The sequence below is a fragment of the Paramisgurnus dabryanus genome, chromosome 7 (assembly GCF_030506205.2).
Source record: "Paramisgurnus dabryanus chromosome 7, PD_genome_1.1, whole genome shotgun sequence".
In the NCBI taxonomy this organism is placed as follows: Eukaryota; Metazoa; Chordata; class Actinopteri; order Cypriniformes; family Cobitidae; genus Paramisgurnus; species Paramisgurnus dabryanus.
This window is the reverse complement of record NC_133343.1, coordinates 1,989,016-2,009,722: the sequence shown is the minus strand read 5'-3', so window position 1 is coordinate 2,009,722 and position 20,707 is coordinate 1,989,016. Positions and strand designations below refer to the sequence as shown.

At 33.3% G+C, this 20,707-nt stretch overlaps 1 protein-coding gene across 1 annotated transcript; it reads left to right on the top strand.

Annotated features, from left to right (window-relative positions):
* Positions 1 to 8,136: 8,136 nt before the first annotated feature.
* prkag1 (protein kinase, AMP-activated, gamma 1 non-catalytic subunit) lies at positions 8,137 to 19,441 on the top strand. Its single transcript, XM_065293867.2, has 13 exons — positions 8,137 to 8,316; positions 10,252 to 10,303; positions 11,170 to 11,270; positions 11,438 to 11,519; positions 11,607 to 11,665; positions 11,756 to 11,801; positions 11,890 to 11,944; positions 14,522 to 14,648; positions 16,334 to 16,499; positions 16,741 to 16,778; positions 16,977 to 17,123; positions 17,208 to 17,307; positions 17,411 to 19,441. The coding sequence occupies exons 1-13, from the start codon at positions 8,308 to 8,310 to the stop codon at positions 17,419 to 17,421; spliced, it is 993 nt and encodes a 330-aa protein (XP_065149939.1). The 5' UTR covers positions 8,137 to 8,307; the 3' UTR covers positions 17,422 to 19,441.
* The last annotated feature ends 1,266 nt before the right edge of the window (positions 19,442 to 20,707 follow it).

Sequence of the window (20,707 nt, the reverse complement as noted above, 5' to 3'; positions counted from 1 at the left end):
ATTTGAAACACTTAGTTTCTGTGCCGGTTTTAGCTGATGTCAGTGGCACCTTCGATGTGACAATATAGTTTTTTATTAACTAATATCTATGCCATACATTAAATAATATTACAAAAATGACATTTATAAAATATGAGTATTATGTACTGTATTATTATTATTGTAGGTTTTTTAAAAGTATTTTAATATGTTTTATATATATATATATATATATATATATATATATATATATATATATATATATATATATATATATATATATTTATTTATTTATTTATTTATTTATTTATTTATACCGTAACTATATTATGAAATTATATATATGACAATTTATTATATAATTATATATCATAAATCAAATACTTTCTGACAGAATCGTTTAAAGGTTAGATATTTTATTTATTTATTTATTTAATAATATACAAAAATGGCCCAAAAATATATTTAATGAAATATATTTTGAAATATGTTTACAATAATATTTTTTCACCAATATAATTTGGACCAGTTTTGTATATTTGCTAATATATTTTTAAAATAAATATATTTTAAAGTGTTTAAATATATATTTTGAGCCCTGCATATTCAATCCAAGGAAATGTTTTGAAGTCGCATGTAAAGAAAAACTTATTCATGTAGGCCTATTTTACAAAGGTTTAAAAAAGGGAAAAAATCAATCTAATTTCAACTGCAAAAATATATTTTTGATTTAGCTTCACTGTTTATAAAATACATTTAGCAAATATATATGCTAAATAAATATATTCATATAGACCAGGTAATTTTTTTGCGTTATGGGTTTAAAATTCTCTATAAAATTACTTTAATTGTATTTTGTTTTCAATTGGTGAGTAAATGATGGCAGAATAAAACATGTTTAGATTTTTTTTCTCTGTATGAAAACAAAAAAATATTGTTTTGAAATGTTGCTGTGACAGCAGCTGTGTCCTTCTGTATCTGTCCTCTTTCTCTGAGAACAAAGAGGACAATCATTCATCTTAAGGTGATCTATTCACACTGTGATCATCTTTGGTCTTTGTTAAAGTAGTCAGCTGCTCACAGGTTGCTCTTAAAGTTGCTCTCAGGACATTAAATAAAGTTATAATCTAAAAAAATGGTATCAGGTCACAATCTAAGATTATAAAGAGATTTAGCTTGAAACTTTCTTTCTTTGAATATTGTATTGCCTTGCTTGATACGTTGAGTCTTCCTCTCTAATTTAAACAGTAAAACAAAAACACATTTCACGAAACGACACAAGAATAAAACAGAAAGACGTGATTCCATTGCACAATAACCGTAGGAATGGCACAGCTGTGATGTATTGCCTTGGCTGTGGAGGAATCAGTTTAATAAAGGCTCTGTGTTCAGGCTCCTCTGCTGGATTATGTCAACCTGAGGGCCCGAGCTCTCGAGCGGAGCGGTGAGGAACAATGACAGCATGCAAACGGCTGCAGATAATCACTACAGGAGGAGGAAAACCTCCCGCCCGGTGTAGGCCAATGAAATAACCCCAATAACATACAGAGCACTTGCATCTGATGCGACATGACTTCTGCTATTCTTAACTGCATCCTCCTGTGGCACATCTCCACAAGCTCTGTCTATGTGTGTGTGTGTGTGTGTGTGTGTGTGTGTGTGTGTGTGTGTGTGTGTGTGTGTGTGTGTGTGTGTGTGTGTGTGTGTGCGTGTGTGTGTGTGTGTGTGTGTGTAAGGAGGCATAAGACCGCTGACGGTGGCACAGTGAAGGCACGTCTGACATCAGATTCTTGCTTTCTGTGCGCTTCAGGGTGTGTGAAAGCAAATCTGAGCATCTACGGACGGCACTTTCCTCACTTGCAGCTGCTTCACACAGCCAACAGCGTCCTGCGCTGCGAACATTACATTCACACTGCTCATCTAAGTTAAAGTGAGTTTCTTTGGTGATTATGGATAAATGTAGCGTGTAGGTGAGTTGTGTGTAAGGGTGACAGACAGCTGGAGGTCACTGAGGACCACAGGAGCGCTGTGTCCTTAAATGTGACAAAAACCTCAGGCATTACACTATTAATGTGAGAGAACCTTTATAAAGGACACTAAGCCAAACCATTAAGCACACATGTATCTAAAAAGCGAGACAACGTCTATTGTTTTAAAATAAATCTTTAGTTTCCCCAGAGTGCGTAGCCAATGTGAAGTTTTAGCTCAAAATACCCCACATATAGTTTAATATAACATTATAAAATTGGCATTTTGTAGGTGTGAGCAAAAATGTGCAGTTTTTGGGTTTGTCCTTCAAAATGCAAATGAGCTGATCTCAGCACTAAATGGCGGTGCTGTGGTTGGATAGTGCAGATTAAGGGGCGGTGTTATCTCCTTCTGACATCACAAGAGGAGCCAAATTTCAATGACCTATATTATGGTTTACCAAAACTAAGTTACTGGGTTGATCTTTTTCAAATTTTCTAGGTTGAAAGAAGCACTGGGGACCCAATTATAGCACTTAAACGTGAAAAAAGTCAGATTTTCATGATATGTCCCCTTTAAATTACCTAAAAGTATCAGATAATCTTGAGTACAGAGATACAACTGATGTGGAAATGTAAAAAAAATTATGTATTTTCAACCCAGCATTGGGTCAAAAACCGGGTTTTTCCCTTTTTTAACCCAAATAACCTAGAGTTTTTTATAGTGTAGTACATTTAACAGTACAAAATATCCAGTAATCTTGTAATTAGTGCAAATTTTATACAATAGTGCAAATACATAAATATTTCAATGTGTAAGAAATTATTTTCTTTGTCAAAGAACACTTAAAATTATTGTTAACCCATCATTGGGTTCAAAAGGGACAAACCCAACCAGTTGGGTTTTAATTTAACATATGATGGCTTGGGTCAACTGAAAATGCTGGGTTGTTTAATTGTTTGGTCAAATATAAACTGGATTAATTTAATACACTAGTTGAGTTTGTCCCTTTTGGAATTAATCCAGCATTTTTTTCAGAAAATTATTATTTAAAAAAAATCCAGTTTTATCTTACTGTTAAAATCCACAGTACCAGTAAAAAAAAAATATTTACGGCAAAAGGTGATGCACAGGTAACACCTTTACGTTTTATGATCACACTCTAAATAATTAAAAAAGGGGGTTAAATTAACACATAAAATGTTTAGATTTCAGCCAACAATGGGTTAAAACAACCCAGCATATAGGTTCAATTACAACCCAAATCTGAAATAGTCAGTTTTTCATTTTAGAAAATAGTGCATTTATTTAAAGGGGAAGACTTTTTTAAGATGTCAAATAAATATTTGGTGTCCCCAGAGTACGTATGTGAAGTTTTAGCTCAAAATATTATATAGATAATTTATTATAACATGTTCAAATTGCCACTTTGAAGGTGTGAGCAAAAATGTGCTGTTTGTGTGTGTCCTTCAAAATGCAAATGAGCTGATCTCTGCACTAAATGACAGTGCTGTGGTTGGATAGTGCAGATTAAGGGGCGGTATTATCCCCTTCTGACATCACAAGGGGAGCAAAATTGTAATGAGCTATTTTTTCACATGCTTGCAGAGAAAGGTTTACAAAAACTAAGTTACTGGGTTGATCTTTTCACATTTTCTATCTTGATAAAAGCACTGGGGACCCAATTATAGCACTTAAACATGGAAAAAGTCAAATTTTCCTCCATTTAAGGTTAATCCATATGTTCTTCTAATGTATGTGGTGAATGTCAAACTAATGTAATCTCAACTAGTAAATGTGAGTTTAATATTCTATCCAATATAGAAAGAAAGAACGTGTAGACTATCTGGTAAATGACAGTGCTTGTAATGCATGATAATGGTTTTGATTCCCAGGAATATACTGAACATACTTTAAGTACATTCATGACAATCTATAGGATGACCTGTGGCATCTTCTTTTAAGTGTTGTTTTGTTTGGTAAAGTCAGTAAAGGTCTTTTAAGTTATTTTAAAAATCAGTATAAACTCATAGCAAACACCTCTGAACTCCAGACGTGTGTGTGTGTGTTTGTCTTCTAACCGCAGGCTCTGTTCACAGTAATAAACTCTTACACATGTGGGAATTCTGACACTAGTTCACACTCACCATTTTTCAGGACCATTTGTTTAATTAAAAGAGCACTTTTTAGAGAAATTAATTTTCGGCTGATGCCTCTGGCTCAGACTCTCACATGGGGTGTGTTAGGATGACATTCAGCTGATGACTCTGTGTGTGTGCGTGGGCGTGCGTGCGTGTGCATGCGTGTGCGTGTGTAGAACAACCCAGCCAATAAACACTGAGATAAGACAACAGTGATTTTGTTCACGAGCTGTTTATGTCTCAGTATGATTCTGTTTTGGCAAAAGGGATATTTAAAAAAAGCCACAAATATAAAACATGCTAAACAAAGTCATAGAAGAGTGAAGCTCTTACAGCTGAGGTGTGCAATTTTTTTTATGCTATAAAATATTTAGTCCCATTGCAGCTTTAGTAAGCTATCCATGGACTATAAAACACAGTGATTCTTTAAAAATGTCCTTCTAAATTTCAGCAGCATAAACAGTGGTCATAGTAACCAATGGCACAGAGTAAAGGTACAAAAAGCTACAAAAGCTGTCACTGAGGCAGTACCTTTTTAAAAAGTACACTTTTATAGGTCCACATTGGTACCTTAGAATACTAGTACCTACATATTTTTACCAAAATGGACCCTTTTTTAAAGGTACCGTCCCAGTGACACTTTTTGTACCTTTTTCTGAGAGGGCAAGAGATTGGAGTGGCACTATGTTTGGTTGTTCAGTAGCAAATGGGGGAGGTTTCTGAATAAGGCTTTATGTTAAAGTAATAACATGATTTGTGGACCATGATACCATGTTTTTGGACTTGGTAACACTATATTGATTTTTAATTTGTGCCAGGATAATATCATATGTGAGAAATAATTTACGACGACCCGTTGAATTATTCAAAAATAATGCACACCCAAGGTGGTAATACTGCATGACACAAAGCGGTGTGAAGTAGGCTTCTCTAGTTCAATGCACCCTAAAAGTTGAAATTGGTGACCCAGGCCATCAGTATTGATCATGTGATTTTCTGTCATTATGTTTTCCTCCATCTGAGAGTTTTTAGAGGACAGAAAAACACTCTCTCATCTCTTTAATTGATTTTACCGACGATGAACGATAAAGTAATTTCACTGCACATACACAAATGATCCTCTACTGACCTGTCCTACTTATATTGTCTTAGAAAACGTTCAATTCAAATTAGCCGTGTAAATTAATTTCTTGATATGTAAAGCATTGTTCTGCATACTAATATCAAACCTTTTTTAGGTTCATGAGACAGTAAGATATCTTTCTAAGATATATATCTTCATCATTATAACCTATTGATCATAATCATAACCCTAAACTGATGTGTTTGAAAATAAATATGTGATATGACTACAGAATATTTGGTCTCTATCGCTGCTGACATGCCATCTAAAAATATAGAAAGGGAGTTGTATCCCAGCATAATTGAACATAAGCAAAAAATATTTTATATATTATTATATATTTATAAACATTTATTATTAATCCAAAACTAGTAACTTAATAGATATATTTCTTAATATATTTGTATTTTTATTCAAGGCTTTGGATTTTTTACTCCCTTTTTCAAATTTTCCCATGTAAAAAACACATGAACAAATCACACGCGTGTGTACATTTTAAATTTACATGCTTATGTTTAATTTCTTTAAAATAATGAAATATTGGAAGAACATCTTATATTTGACCCTGGACCACAAAACCAGTCATAATTACCATGGGTAGCTATATTGTAGCAATTGTCTACATTGCAATGTATGGGTCAAAATTAATGATTTTCCTTTTATGCAAAAAATATTAAAAGGATATTAAGTAAAGGTCATGTTTCATGTGGTAAATTAAATATATCATTAGTATCATTATTCATTATCATATCATTAGTAATATATGTGTTGCTGAAGACTTCATTTGGAGAACTTTGCGATTTTCTGAATATATTTAGATTTTGCTCCCTTATAGATAGTTGTATCTCAGCCAAATATTGTCGTATGAAAAGCTCATTTATTCAGTTTTCAGGTGATGTATAAATCTCAAATTAAACAAAAATTGACCCTTGAGGGGGTTTTGTGGTCCAGGGTCAAATATGTGCCCAAACCATATAAAATAACATCTGTACACTGTCAGACACTGTGCAGCCTTTCAAAAGTATACATTTGCACCTAAAGAGTTCATATTAGTAACTCAGAGCTACATACATTTTTTTACCAAATGTATTTATATCTATAACTTTTAAAAGGGTACTGCCCCAGTGATAGCTAGGGACCACTTTTTGACCATTTTTTCTGGCATTGTGGGGACTTCGTAGCTGAACGAAACTTCAAAACACAGCACATGACATTGGTCATATTAAAAATGACTGACCAGATGCAATGCTTTTTGTCAGTGGCGTTGTACTGCCCTCTGGAGGTGATAATTATGAACTACAACATTGAGAAGAAGCCCCTCAAATAAAATATTAATAAACTATTTACCCAAACTCTATATTTTTTATTATTTACACACACTTTGTTGTGGTCTCTAGTCATTTTTTAACATAAAAGAGCATAGGGGTTTAGATGCAAGTCCATAATGACAAAAGTTAAACTTTGAATCCACTATTATTTTAACACTTTAACACTTCATTCAACCTCCTTCCCTAAAAAGCCCAATCTATATATAACCAATGTGTCTTAATATATGAGATCCACAGCTGAGGTTGAAACTCTTTATATTTTTGACGTGGTCATTAACACGTTCTCATGGTGCAGAGGTGTGAATGAAGGTCTGCTTCTCACTTGACTCTGCGCTTAAACTCTGTTACAGTACCTGTATTGCAGGTGCAAATGTGAAGACAAAACAACCAACTTTTCTTGCGTGATTAGATTTATGATAAGCTGTAACACAGAAATGCAGATGTTTAGTGGAACTAAATGATGATGAAGACTGGGAAGTGTTGAAACATCACATTTATTTTATTGATCATTTGGCAGACCCATTCATCCAAAGTGACTTAACTTGTGGTACACCAGCACGCCATCATTTTGTAATAAACAATTGATATTTTTAAACTCTTGATGAGCAGCATCAGCATGAGGCCTTGATGGGCGGAGAAAAGAAGTGTCAGCTCTTGAACTAATGAAAACGCATCAAGAGGTCAAACCTTTGCACTTTAATAACAAAATCTCACTGCTTCCATTTACTGTAAAAAAACCTACTTGAAGCCTTAAAAATGTGCTGCAGAAATCCACAAAAACTCCATTTGATTGCTTTTCTCTGCAAACACATGATAAAACACCAGACAACCCCAATTTGGGGGCTCTAAAATTTAGATATGAAATATAATAGTTGCTTCTGTCTGTCCAATCCAGGTAAACTCACTATAATATTTAGCTATTTTGGTTAGTCAGTACAAATTGTTACTAGTAGGAATGAAACTAGAACGCACTTGCAGTTGTAAATATGTATTATACAAATTAGCACACAATAATAATAGTATTATAGACAAAGTTGTACTTTTAAGTTGCTGTGGATTAAAGTGTCTGCTAAAATGAAAAATGTAAAAATAAAATAAAATAAAAGTAAATGTGACTTAAATGTGATTTACCCACGAAAATTATTTATTTTTAATTTTTAATTACGTTTTCATAAACATATAAGCATAAAATAACATTTAACATTATGGAGGATACAAGTAAAAGATCTTACTAATTCAAAATACATATATAATATACACACCATATAAATAAATAATGACATAATAAATAAACAAACAAACAAATAAATAAACAAACAAATAACTGACCTTTTTACACGTAAAATAAATGAAATATACCAAATATGCATATATATATATATATATAAAAGAATAAAAAGAATGTCCATTATAAAATATTTTTTTCATTCTTTTAAATTTTTAGTAGTTATTCTAAGTAAAGTCTAAAACATTTTTAACACACGAAAATTAGTATTACTATTTCTAACACACGGAAATTATTGTTATTATTATTTTGCACGCGAAAATTATTATGATTAGCGCGCGTGTGTGGGTGACGTCACATCCGGTCCAGGCCTGCGCAGCGGTATGTCTCTTCCTCATCCTTGAAGAAGTCTATCAGCGAACAGCGGGACAAGAATTGGATTGCAACATCATATTTGTCTTCATATACCGGGTTAAACATCATTTGTGTGTCGATATATCGAGTTAAACGTCATTGGGTGTGTGGAGAGACACTGAATGGATCATGGAGTGTGTAAGTGATCTCATTGAACTCTTTAACGGCTCACTTTAACTGAATGAAAACACACAGTCATGCTCGATAAGATCAGTTGTCTTTTATTGTTTTGTAAGATAAACAGCAAAATTCTTTCACGTGTTGAAATCGTCTGTACTTGATGTTATGTATTGTTTCAAACGAGGCCAGAAATCTTCTTAATGCTTTAACAGTGCAGTATCACTTTTTTGTTTAGTAAGTTACTGTGTTGGTTTATCCAGTTTACTGTCGTTAGTCTAGAACTGTCTGTGCTGACTGCTGCTTTACTATTAATGTATTAGTTTACTATTGTTACACTGCATTAAGTTAACTTACTTCAGTGTCAGATGCTGTTAGTTTGTCACTGTGTGTTTATAAAGCTGTCAGATCCAGAAGTCGATTTGAAGTTATTTCATGTTGACCTACAATTTTATTGTTCATTTAAAGATGTACTGTAGTTTGTAGGTCATGTAGGTGCCTGACTTTATGCTTGAGTACAGAGGGATGTGCTGATATTTCACTGTGCTATTGATTTTATGGTTACATCAGTACTTATACTGTTAAATGGATAGTTCACCCAAAAATGAAAATCCTGTCATCATTTACTCACCTTCATGTTGTTATAAACCTGTATACATTTGTTTTGTTCTGATGAACATGAAGGAAGATATTTTGAGGAATGTTTGTAACCAAACCGTTCATGAGCCCCATTAACTTCCATAGTATTATTTTTCTACTATGGAAGTGAATGGAGCTTATGATCAAACATTTCTCAAAATATCTTCCTATGTGTTCATCAGAACTAAAAAAAAACATATGCAGGTTTGTAACAACATAAGATTGAGTAAATGATGACAGAATTTTCATCTCTTTAACTGTTATTTGGTAACTAAGATTGAAGCTCTAAAGTTTAACAAAAGTAAATGGATAAGAACTCGGTTAACCGGTGACTAAGATACAAGCAGACATATTCTGCTAATAAATAATTTGGCTTAATATGTGACCAACTCTTTTTATAGTGCTTTACTGTTTTATACAAAACCATCCTACGTAATGTAAAGAACATCTGTGAATAAAACTTCACATCTTAAAAGAGAGAGTTCAGCCAAAAATAAAAATTAACCCATGAATTACTTACGCTTTTCAAGCCATCCTCAATGTATATAAATATCTTTATTTATTTTTATATAGACTTACACAATCAGAGTTATATTAGAAAATGACCTGGCTGTTCCAAGCTTTATATTGGTAGTGAATGGTGCTTCTGATTTGAAGTCCAAAAACGTCCATACATTCTTCACAGAAGTAATCCACACGACTCCAGTGGGTTCACAAAGGCCTTCTTAAGGGCAACCGATCTCGTACACTACATCCAAAATCATACGCTGGAAACTTACTTTTACAGTAAACACACGTTGGTTGTTACTGGAAGACAGTTATTTTCATTTGTAGCGTTTCAAACATTAATATTTTTCTTACAAAATCGCATCGCCCTGAGAAGGCCTTTATTTGTTCCCCAGAACCTGTGTGGATTACTTCCATGAAGGACTTTTTGGGGGATTCAAATCTGAAGCACCATTTACTACCACTTTAAAGCTTGAAACATCCAGGACATTTTTAATTAACTCCGATTGTGTTTGTCTGAATAAAGATAATTGTATACATCGATGATGGCTTTTGCGTGAGTAAATCATGGGGTAATTTTCATTTTTGGCTGAACTGTCCCTTTATTATTGACTGACTAAGATCATCAATCAAATCAAACTATGGTGCTCCTTATCTCATGATTAAATTATGACACTTAAGTCTTGATTTTACGTACAGGATCACGTATGTGTTTAAAAGACACTTTTAGCTTTCATAGATGTTTATAATGTTGTATTATAATGAGAGCAAGCTTTGAATGTTTGATTTTCAACATGATCTGTTTTCCAGGTTCCTGCTGTTCTGGATGAGTTGGATGGCAGAAAGGAGGCACCCATAGAGGGTAAGAATGCAAAAAAAATGACTTGGAAAAATAAAAACTGTAATCTGAGGATACAAAGATGTAGGAATGTGATCAACTGTGGATCTAAAAGCAACGAGGGGTTTTGACTTCACTTAACTGCTGCAATTGAAAGCAGACAACAGGACTATGATCTTACGTTATCAATAAAGCTGTAATAAACTCTTTTCAGGGTTCCCACAGGTCCTTGAAATCCTTAATAGTTTGTGAATCTGGGGAAAAAAATTCAAGGCCCTGGGAAGTTTTTGAAAATATACCTACATAGATACAGGTCATTGAAAGTGCTTGAATCTATTTTATGCAAGAAGTTTTCTGGGAAAAATCCATATTATTCCCTGTGTAGTGTAGGATAATATCATAAACATTCTAGACTTTTTAAGCACACGTGCTAAACTGTTAGCTTTAAATGCTTTGAAAACGTCTCGGGTTACGTATGTAACTGTTGTACACTGAGAAGGGAACGAGACGCTGCGTCTCTTTTGCCATACTTCCTGCGTCCCTGTAACGCCGTCTTTGGCAATATTTCAGATAGCGATATACTTCCTGGCTCGCTGTCTTTGTCGTTAAGCCTCACCATTGGTTAAATTTGATATACACATTTAAACGCACTTACCCCTGGAGGCGTCCCCAAAGTGTCACCGCAGTGACGCAGCGCGAGTTCCCTCGAAAAGAAACTGTAACAATGTGTCTTTAAAGGTAACACAATGTAACCTTGCTCACACTTGAAATGTGTCCTCACATTTAGTCCTTGAATTTGAGGGTATTGGACCTGGAAAGTCCTTGAAAAGTCCTTAAGTTTGAAGTTAATTAAGGTGTGGGAACCCTGTCTTTTTGTTTCTCTTTTACAGACAATGAGCATAATGTGTACACGCGCTTCATGAAATCACACCGTTGTTATGATCTGGTGCCCACCAGCTCAAAGTTAGTTGTGTTTGACACTTCACTTCAGGTGGGTAACACAATTTTTACTTCACAATCATTCTTTGTTCTGAGATTTTTTACAACCCACACATAAACTTAACCCTGAAAGACAGACTGGTTAAATAAAGTTTAGCTTTAGGGTTTGATGCACTTTGCTCATTCCTGATGGTTGGTTTATGGTTGTGTGGTTACCAGGTGAAGAAAGCTTTCTTTGCTTTAGTTTCTAATGGGGTGAGAGCGGCTCCTCTCTGGGACAGCAAGAAGCAATGCTTTGTGGGTAAGTAGGTTTTATTGACTTTTCCAGTGTGTCTGTAGCGTGCGTGTCTGTGCTGTGTTGTCATTGTACTGTTGCTTACTGTTATAGGAATGCTGACCATCACAGACTTCATCAATATACTTCATCGCTATTACAAATCACCTCTGGTAAAAAAAATCTCAATGTTAAAACTGTTGTTCTTCAGTGTGATGTTGAGGACTTTGTCAGGAGTTCATGTGGTGTATTTCTGTTCGTAGGTTCAGATATACGAGTTAGAGGAGCACAAAATTGAGACGTGGAGAGGTAGGAATGACCATGTGCGATATAATATATGAATAGTAATAAGTAAAATGTTTGATTAACTGGTATGTGTTTGTTTTTGTGTCATTAGAGGTCTATCTGCAAGATTCCTTCAAGCCGCTCGTGAGCATATCGCCCAATGCCAGGTGAGAGCTGAGGTTCTTCCTAATATAACATCATATGGGTGCTTCTCAATGCTTACATTGATGATTCAAAAACCGATGAATTAATCTGTGTATCTTATACCGAAGTGTTTTATCTGACACACCTTTAAAAGTCAGGTCAAGGAGATTTATTGTCATTTCAATGATATGAAGCAGTGGAGTATGTAGTAAAATGAGACCATCATGTTTTTCCAGGACCATGGTGCTACATACAGACACTGAACTACATACAGCAAAATTATTTTTTTTGCTTAGCCACATACATCGTAGCTTCAACCAGTCATATTCAAACATGCATAAATGTTAGTGTTCATCTAAGTTACTGGAAATGTTAATTTCAGACATATAGACTGTTTCATCAGACACATGTGCGGTGATGCGATTAAGCGTCTGTGCCCGGTTGCATGAAAGTCCTTAAGCTAAGAAATCCCTTAAATATAAGCTTAAGGGTGCCCTTAATAAAAAATAGGTTGCAAGAAAACCCTTAAGTGAACCTTAAGGCTGTCAATAAGTATTTACCCTTAAATGCTAAAGTATTACCTTAAGTCCTTAAGTCTCATTTTCCCTTAAAAACTTTACTTCCAGTTTCTGTTTGTTTAATGGTCTGACTAGTTGCTGAAACTGAACTCTTAAACAACCTCGTCGAAAATAACAAATGTTTTGTTTCAGTTTTATGACATTTTATGAAATACGTATCATGAATTCTGTGTAATTTATCATGAATTCTGTGTAATTACACCTAAAAAATAATAAGCCAACTAACCAACAGCACTACTAGGTATAATTTTATATGTTTTGTTTAATTAAAATATTACATTTTAAAACAGTTTTTGTCATAAAATTTATTTTGGGGGCCGCGAAAAAATGCACTGTACACAAGGGGGGCCGCACGCTGAAAAAGTTTGGGAACCTCTGTCCTAGGTAATCTACATGTTGTTTATTTTGCTTGATATATAAATAAACTACTTTAAGAGGACTTTGTTGATATTTATTCTTAGCTGAGTTTACCGGAAGTTATGTGTTGACCACAAAAGCCGTTTGTTTATGTTGTTACTACCGTCTATATTTAAGAGTACTTTTGAGAATGTCTTTTTTATTTTAATGTCTATAAACTGTAACTCATATGTGTTTAACCTTGTGTTTAATACAATTGATATTTGATAATAGAGAATAGGGCTGTAACAACTAGTCGATAAAAATCGATAATGCAATTTGTTGTCGTCGGAGGTCTGAAGTAGGGATGCTTAACGATTAATCGCGATTAATCGTTAGCAGAATGAAAGTTTTTGTTTACTTCATATATGTGTGTGAACTGTGTATAATAACTTTGTATAAATAAATGTACACACATGCATGTATATGTTTTAGAAATGTTTACATGTGTATATACATTTGTATATTTATGTATAATTTATATTATTTACAAATATAAATACTTAATATATAAATTTTTTTCCTTAAAATTATACATGAATGTGTTCATATTTATTATACACAGTTTACACACATATGTGATGTAAACAAAAACTTTTATTCTGCTAACGATTAATCGTGATTAATTGTTTAGCATCCCTAGTCTGAAGTGGGCTTCTTTTAAACTGTTGCAGGTTGATTTTTTCCTACGGATTAGAGATGAGGGATTTGGTTCATTAGCTGTTGAAATTTGGGTTGTGAATAATTATTGGGATGCTTTTGGACTCATTTTGAAGGACCATTTGCTTGTTTTTGTAACGGGGATCTGGCAACCCTGAAAGGACAAAGATGGAAGCAAAAGCACAAATGAATGCTGGTTAATAATTAGGTTTAATTTCATTTGTTAATATGATTGAGTTTCTATTTGTTTTTGGGTTTTCATAAAAATAGCATAAACCACAAACTAAGCATCTGTTTTAAAGGAAGGGGAAAATCCAGGTATTTATTACTGTAACAGTGCATGTATATCACTTGCATAACATAATTGCTTATTTTTTTGTTAATAATGTTAATGAATTCTTAACAAGGTCTAAAGTTAAAGATTAAAATGAGTTTATTTATCTGTGGTAAGATTTCCTCAACAGCACATCCCTGAAGTCTCGATTCGTTTTGTTTGTTTATGTTTCGACATTTAAAGATGTTTTACAATTTAAATGTTTTTTTAAGGCTTAAAATATCAAAATCAAAAAGATGATATTAGTAAAACTGTGTAGTAGTGTGTGGCTTTTGCACTTTTAAAAGTACACTTCTACCCTAATTTAGTGCCTTATTAAGCAATAAGAAGTGAAAAATCGATTGGAACAAATATTTATAGTTTTATCTGATTAATCAAAAAAAAAAACACCTGATTAATTGATTGATTATGAAAATAATGGTTAATAGCAAATGAACTTCATATAGAGAGTGAGAATATGCCATTTAACTTTAACTTATGCCATTTGGATTCCTCTGTCCTCGCATTTTTCCTTGCATCATAACCGGGTGAGGCTAAGATGCAGGACATGAAGTGAAATGGAGATGCAGAAATAAGAAATGAGAGGTACTCATCCTCACCACTTTTATTTTGTTTTCTTTTTTGTTTCTCAGTCTGTACGATGCTGTTTCATCTCTGCTGAAGAATAAGATCCACAGATTACCTGTGATCGATCCTCTGACAGGAAACACGCTTTACATCCTAACACACAAGAGGATCCTCAAATTTCTCAAGCTCTTTGTAAGTTTCACTTACTAAATCATTATGCCTTTAGTTCAAACTTCCTTTTGTAATTTAAAAAAAAAACTGATTTCATCTCATCTCATTTAACTTTCTTCAGCACACAACAGCAGATAACTTCATGAATACTTTAATTGCTGGATTTAATGCTTGCTAAAGCACACATGAGAGTATGTGCGGCTCGCTGATCATTTCTCATGTGCTTCAGTCAGTTTTGGTAATAAAATCAACACAATATTAAAGTAATTTCATAGTCAAAGTATAGCTACCTTCGTGACACATTATTTCTTACAAACCTTGCAGCGTTTGGTTTGTGGCACTTTTGTAAATCTGTTTTTTTAGATGGATGTTTTGGGGTTTTTGCAACTATAGCTGTGTTTCCATCCAAGGCTCTTTTGCAAAAAAGTTGAGGTGCATCCAAAAGTTTACCTATATAGGAAATGCTTATTAGCGATTAAATTGTGTAAATGTCGACAAAATGATTTTCCATTTAAATGTAGCGCATAAACGCATTGTCAATACCTAAAAAAAGTTGCAAAAAATAGTTTAATAACACTTTTGTCAAAAAATAGCCTTAACGCAAATAAATGAGGTGTCACATGATAGATATGCAAAGTCCGAAGGGCACAACAGCATCTTAAAAGCATTTCTGTTTTGATTTGGACTGCTTCTTTGTTTACCTAAGCAACGTCTAAAACTAGTAAAGCATTTCTGTTAACTGTAATCAAATAAAATAATTATCTACATATTATTTTATAAACTAAATGTAAATGTGAAATGTTGCTTTAGTAATAAACAGAAATACGTTTGAAGTTGAGGCGGTAAAATTAAGAGCTGTAAATAAATAAAAACATAACTAGCTATAAATAAAATAAATTATTTTAAAATTAAAATCAAGTTATGTAGCAATATAAAAATAAATAAATGACACAACAAAATTGCTAAAATTACCATGAAAACTAAAACACACATATAAAAAATGAAACTGATTTTATAATATTAGTAAAATACCTTATAAAGCATAAAAACTATAAAATGTGAAGACACATCGTAACCCATAAGTGAATGGACTAAAAATGTCAATTATTTATCAATAAAATGATTAAGGCTTATTTTCTTAAATATTCAATGGTATATTCCTCATAATTAGATCCATTTGGTTTTTGAAATTACCGGAGACCCGAGGCTACAAATATCAAACCCGACCTGGTCCCAACTGAGCTATAGACGTTAAAGCTTAGACCCGAACCAACATTAGGTTTTCAGATCCAACTCGACCTTTATTTTAGGACTTTTACAGCTTTTTGATGTTGCATTTTTTGTGAAAGCTGGCAAATTTCAATAAAAATCTTTTGTTATGTGTAACACAAAAGAAAGATAATTTACGATATACAAAAAAATATGTATAAAAAAATGTTTAAGATTTTTTTGGCGATACACCAAATTGTATGCGACAATTCCTTTTTTGTCATATGCAATTCTATCAATAAATCAATCAATTTGATCAATAAAATGGCATTTCAATGGAAACAGACCAGAGATGGCAAACTTCGCAGTCTTTTTTTATATTCACTTTGTCGATAATAAAAGCGCACAAAAACTGGATGGAAACCTGGCTCATGAGTTTAAGTGTTGTTGGTTTTTTGTAGGCCGAATGTTAATGTGATGTTAATGATCTGTGACAGATATCCGAGATCCCCAAACGTGCGTTTCTCTTTCAAACACTTGAGGAGCTTAACATCGGGACGTTTGACAACATCGCAGTCGTGCATGCTGACACGCCGGTCTACGCCGCATTGGGAATCTTCGTGGATCAGCGGGTGTCCGCGCTTCCCGTGGTGGATGAGAACGGTGAGTGGAAACACATTGATCACAAGAAATGAGATCTTTAGGAGACTTTCAGGTTTCAGAATATTCAAACTGTACTGCAGATACCCAAAGATACAATTTTGCTCTTGTGAACAATGCAGATATATCTTAGGAAGTTCAGCTGTAGTAAAGTATTTAGCTAACAAACTATATGTAAAGTATGGGGTCGTTTTGCATTCGATTTGTGTTTTCATTGTTTTTTTTCTCTGGTTTGGGCCAACAGGGCGAGTGGTTGACATTTACTCCAAGTTTGACGTTATAGTAAGTTTTACTGATTTATTTTTTGACATTAAGCCACGCTGGTGCTGATGTTATATTGGTTTGTGTTCTGTGCTATCTTTTTTATTATATGCGCCGAGTTAGCAGACATTTGTATATCATCTAAGGATCAAGGCAAAAATTGTGTGTATGTCTGTAAATGTTCATGCATCCGTCTTAGTCTTGGGTTGTAACACACAGAATCTAGCAGCTGAGAAGACGTATAATAATCTGGACATCACTGTGACCAAAGCGCTTCAGCATCGCTCGCAGCATTTCGAGGGCGTGCTCACCTGCCGAGCCACTGAAACGTTAGAAGCCATCATTAACCGACTGGTGGAGGCCGAGGTGAGGAAAAACAGGACCACTTTTCGGCTAAAACAGCCCCGTTTGATGACACAAAGCTGAGAATTGTCTGTTTTCTGCTCTTAGGTTCACAGGTTAGTGATCGTGGATGAACAGGAAGTCGTGAGAGGCATCGTTTCTCTCTCAGATATCTTGCAGGCTTTGGTCCTCACCAGTGGAGATGATGGTGAGACTCAGTACTTGTTCATTTATCTAATTGGTTGAAAAACTCGAAATCTTATATATATAGTCAGCAATATTTTACAGACATGTTTGCCTTTTATTTTCAGGTCTGGCTTGATGAAAGTAGACATCATTGAAGGAGAGCGTCTCTCTCAAGACAAGAACTTTATAAAGCACAAGATATTCAGCTGTTTGAATCTTTCCTATGAAGAAACTTTTTTTTTTAATATATATATATATATATACAGCCTCAAACCCTCTTTTTCACATCAAATAGGAAATGAAATAATTCTGATTTTATTTGGTAGAAAACCTCAAAATCCACATGTTGAAGAGCGAGTGTTATTTATGAAAATGTGGCGAAGCGACACGAACATGTAGGGCAGCTGTTTGAAGGGCACAACAAAGTTTGCATGCAAAAACGCAAGATTTTACAACGTCATTGCAGAAGAAATTATTTGTTTTAAATGATACTGGTTTCAGTTTTTAGCCGTTTAAAAGGGTAATGTAGTTTATTTGCTTTGCAGTGGGCATTTGAGATGAGTTGTGTTGACTGATCCTCCAAAGCACAATATGAAATATGACTGAAATGACCACACATGATACAAATCATTCCTATTTTTGTTTAAAAACTAGATTTTTGTTATTCAACACTAAAATTAATTTCAACAATGTGAAGCAGAGCTGAAATAAGTGATGCTCAACGTTTGATATGATTGGAAGTCGTGTCATTATTTTAATACAATAGCAACATCAAATCATCATCATGTGTTCATTACCTTTCATTTTTGATTTGTTATTTGCATTGCTCGTGTTTCTGGTGTTACAGAAGAAATGCTGGTGGGTTTACAATGCTACAGATTTCTGTCCACTTTGAGTGCAAAAATCATTTGAAGTTGAAGTATTTAGTTTGATATAAAGTATGACATGTAACAGGATGACAGTCAGGGTGATTCAACATGGGAACATTTTTAGGCAAGGTTGTTATGAAACTTCCTGCCAGCTGTATGACAAAAATGTTGTTTTGTTAGATGTGTGACCATTTCCTTTCCAGACTTATCTTTGACCTACACTAGTCAACATCAAAACCTTTCATAAAAGTTGACCTAAAATGTTGACCAATACCCATTCTTGGCTTAGGACAACTTGATTCACTTAAAATGTATTGTCTGATCAAATGTACAGTTGGGTCCAAAAGTTGAGGACTACTACTGAAAATATCCTTTTATTTTAAATGATTTTCTGTTTTGCTTTTTATCCCCTCATAAAAATCTGACTTTTTCCATGTTTAAGTGCTATATTTGGGTCTCCAGTGCTTTTAAAAACCTAGAAAATGTGAAAAAGAAAAACACAGTAACTTAGTTTTGGTCATTTATTCTCTGCAAGCATGTGAAAAAATAGCTCATTGAAATTCAGCTCCCCTTGTGATGTCATAATAATACCACCCCTTGATCTGCACTATCCAACCACGGCACTGCCATTTAGTTCAGAGAGAGATCAGTGTTTGCATTTCAAAAGCTCATATTCATTTTAAAGGACACACCCAAAAAACGGCACATTTTTGCTCTGACCTACAAAGTGTCAATTTTAACATGTTATAATATAAATGATCTGTGGGGTATTTTAGGCTAAAACTTTACATATCATGTACTCATTGAGGTAGGAATGTCTGCCCTTTTGTACAAAATACCAAATCTGACCATTTGTATGAAGAAGTTACAGATTTGTTTACACTTGTTTGGTTAGCAATATACATAACTTTACATTTTTAATTCCTAAACATTTATATCCAATTTACGATTACAATAAATTCTAAATATATTCCCAAGAGTATGTGTAAGAATAAGCTTTTGATTAAGTGCTGTATATTAATGTAATCTGGGCTAAAACTTGATGATTTTCACAGCCCATTAAACAAGCAACACGAGGAAACACTGAACGCTGCTCAATGGCCTCTTGTTCTCCTCAGATTTCCTATTAGGAAAGAGTTCTTCCATCATTTCATTGTAATATATTTTGCTGGTATTACTCTGTAATGACTTTTATGAATTCATTTTATAGATTGTAAATACACCTGAACTGTTTTCTATCACGTCAAATATGTGCACGAGCAAAATAAAATTGATCCAGTTTGTCAACTGTGGTGCTTCTTGGATGTTGCACTGGTTTAACATTCACATTTTGTACAGATAATATGGACAATATAAAAGCATTCAGAAATGAAATGTTCATTTAAATATTAAAAGTTTGAAAATTAGACAATCTTGAGGTTTGAAAAAATCTGCAATACAGACAAAATGATTTGAGGTTCATTTCTGACCCTGGACCACAACATTTGCAGCAAAGGCCAAAAATACATTGTACGTATTTTTCAAAATGTTTTTTATGCCAAAAATCATTATTTTAAATAAAGATCATGATCCATGATGATTTTTTGTAAATTTTCTACGTAAAAAATATTTATCATCATTAGTAATGTGTTGCTGAAGACTTCATTTGAACAACTTTAAGAGAGATTTTCTCAATATTTACATATTTTGCACCCTCAGATTTCCAAATAGTTCTATCTCGGCCAATAATACATCAATGATATGTTTTTTCAACTTTCAGATGATAAATTATCTATAAATATATATATTTTTATATATAAGTTGACCCTTATGACTGGTTTTGTGGTCCAGTGTCAAACATGTGCAATACAGATAAAATGATTTGAGAAGCATTTTACAATTCTAAAGATAATTAATTATAGTTAATTCTTAATTATTATTTATTAATTGTTTCCCGTACGGTAAAATATATATTTCTTTGGCCAAAAATATTTGTTAATATATGCGAAATACATTGTGTAGAAAGTAAAGCTTAATTAAATAGATTTTTACATTTGAATTAACACATAATAAAATGTATTTCAGGGGCAACAAGTAAATTTCTTATTTTACAATCCATACGGCAAAAAATAGGATGCATAAAATGTATGAAATTCTGAATATCATTTTAATCTTTTCAAACCTGTTGTTTACATTTTTAAAAATATATTTGAAAATATAAAAAAAAATGGCCAAAAGTTATTGGTAAAATTTATTTAAAAAATATATTTCAAGTACATATATTTTTTGTATATTTTAAAGTTTTATAGTTCTCATTTTGTAAATGGTGTATGTTATTTTATGTATGAATAGATGACAATTCTCATGCCATTTAACTTTAATTTAAAATTTAAATTTAAATAATGAACACACAACACAATGTAGGAAAATCTGTATTTTATTTCATTTTTTCATTACCCATGTACATGATTGAAATTCCTGAAATCCCCCGTTTAGATTTGGGAAATACACACAGATTATAGGTAGCTTGTGCGGTCACAGAAGTTAAAGGAAACTTTCTCTTGTTATAATACA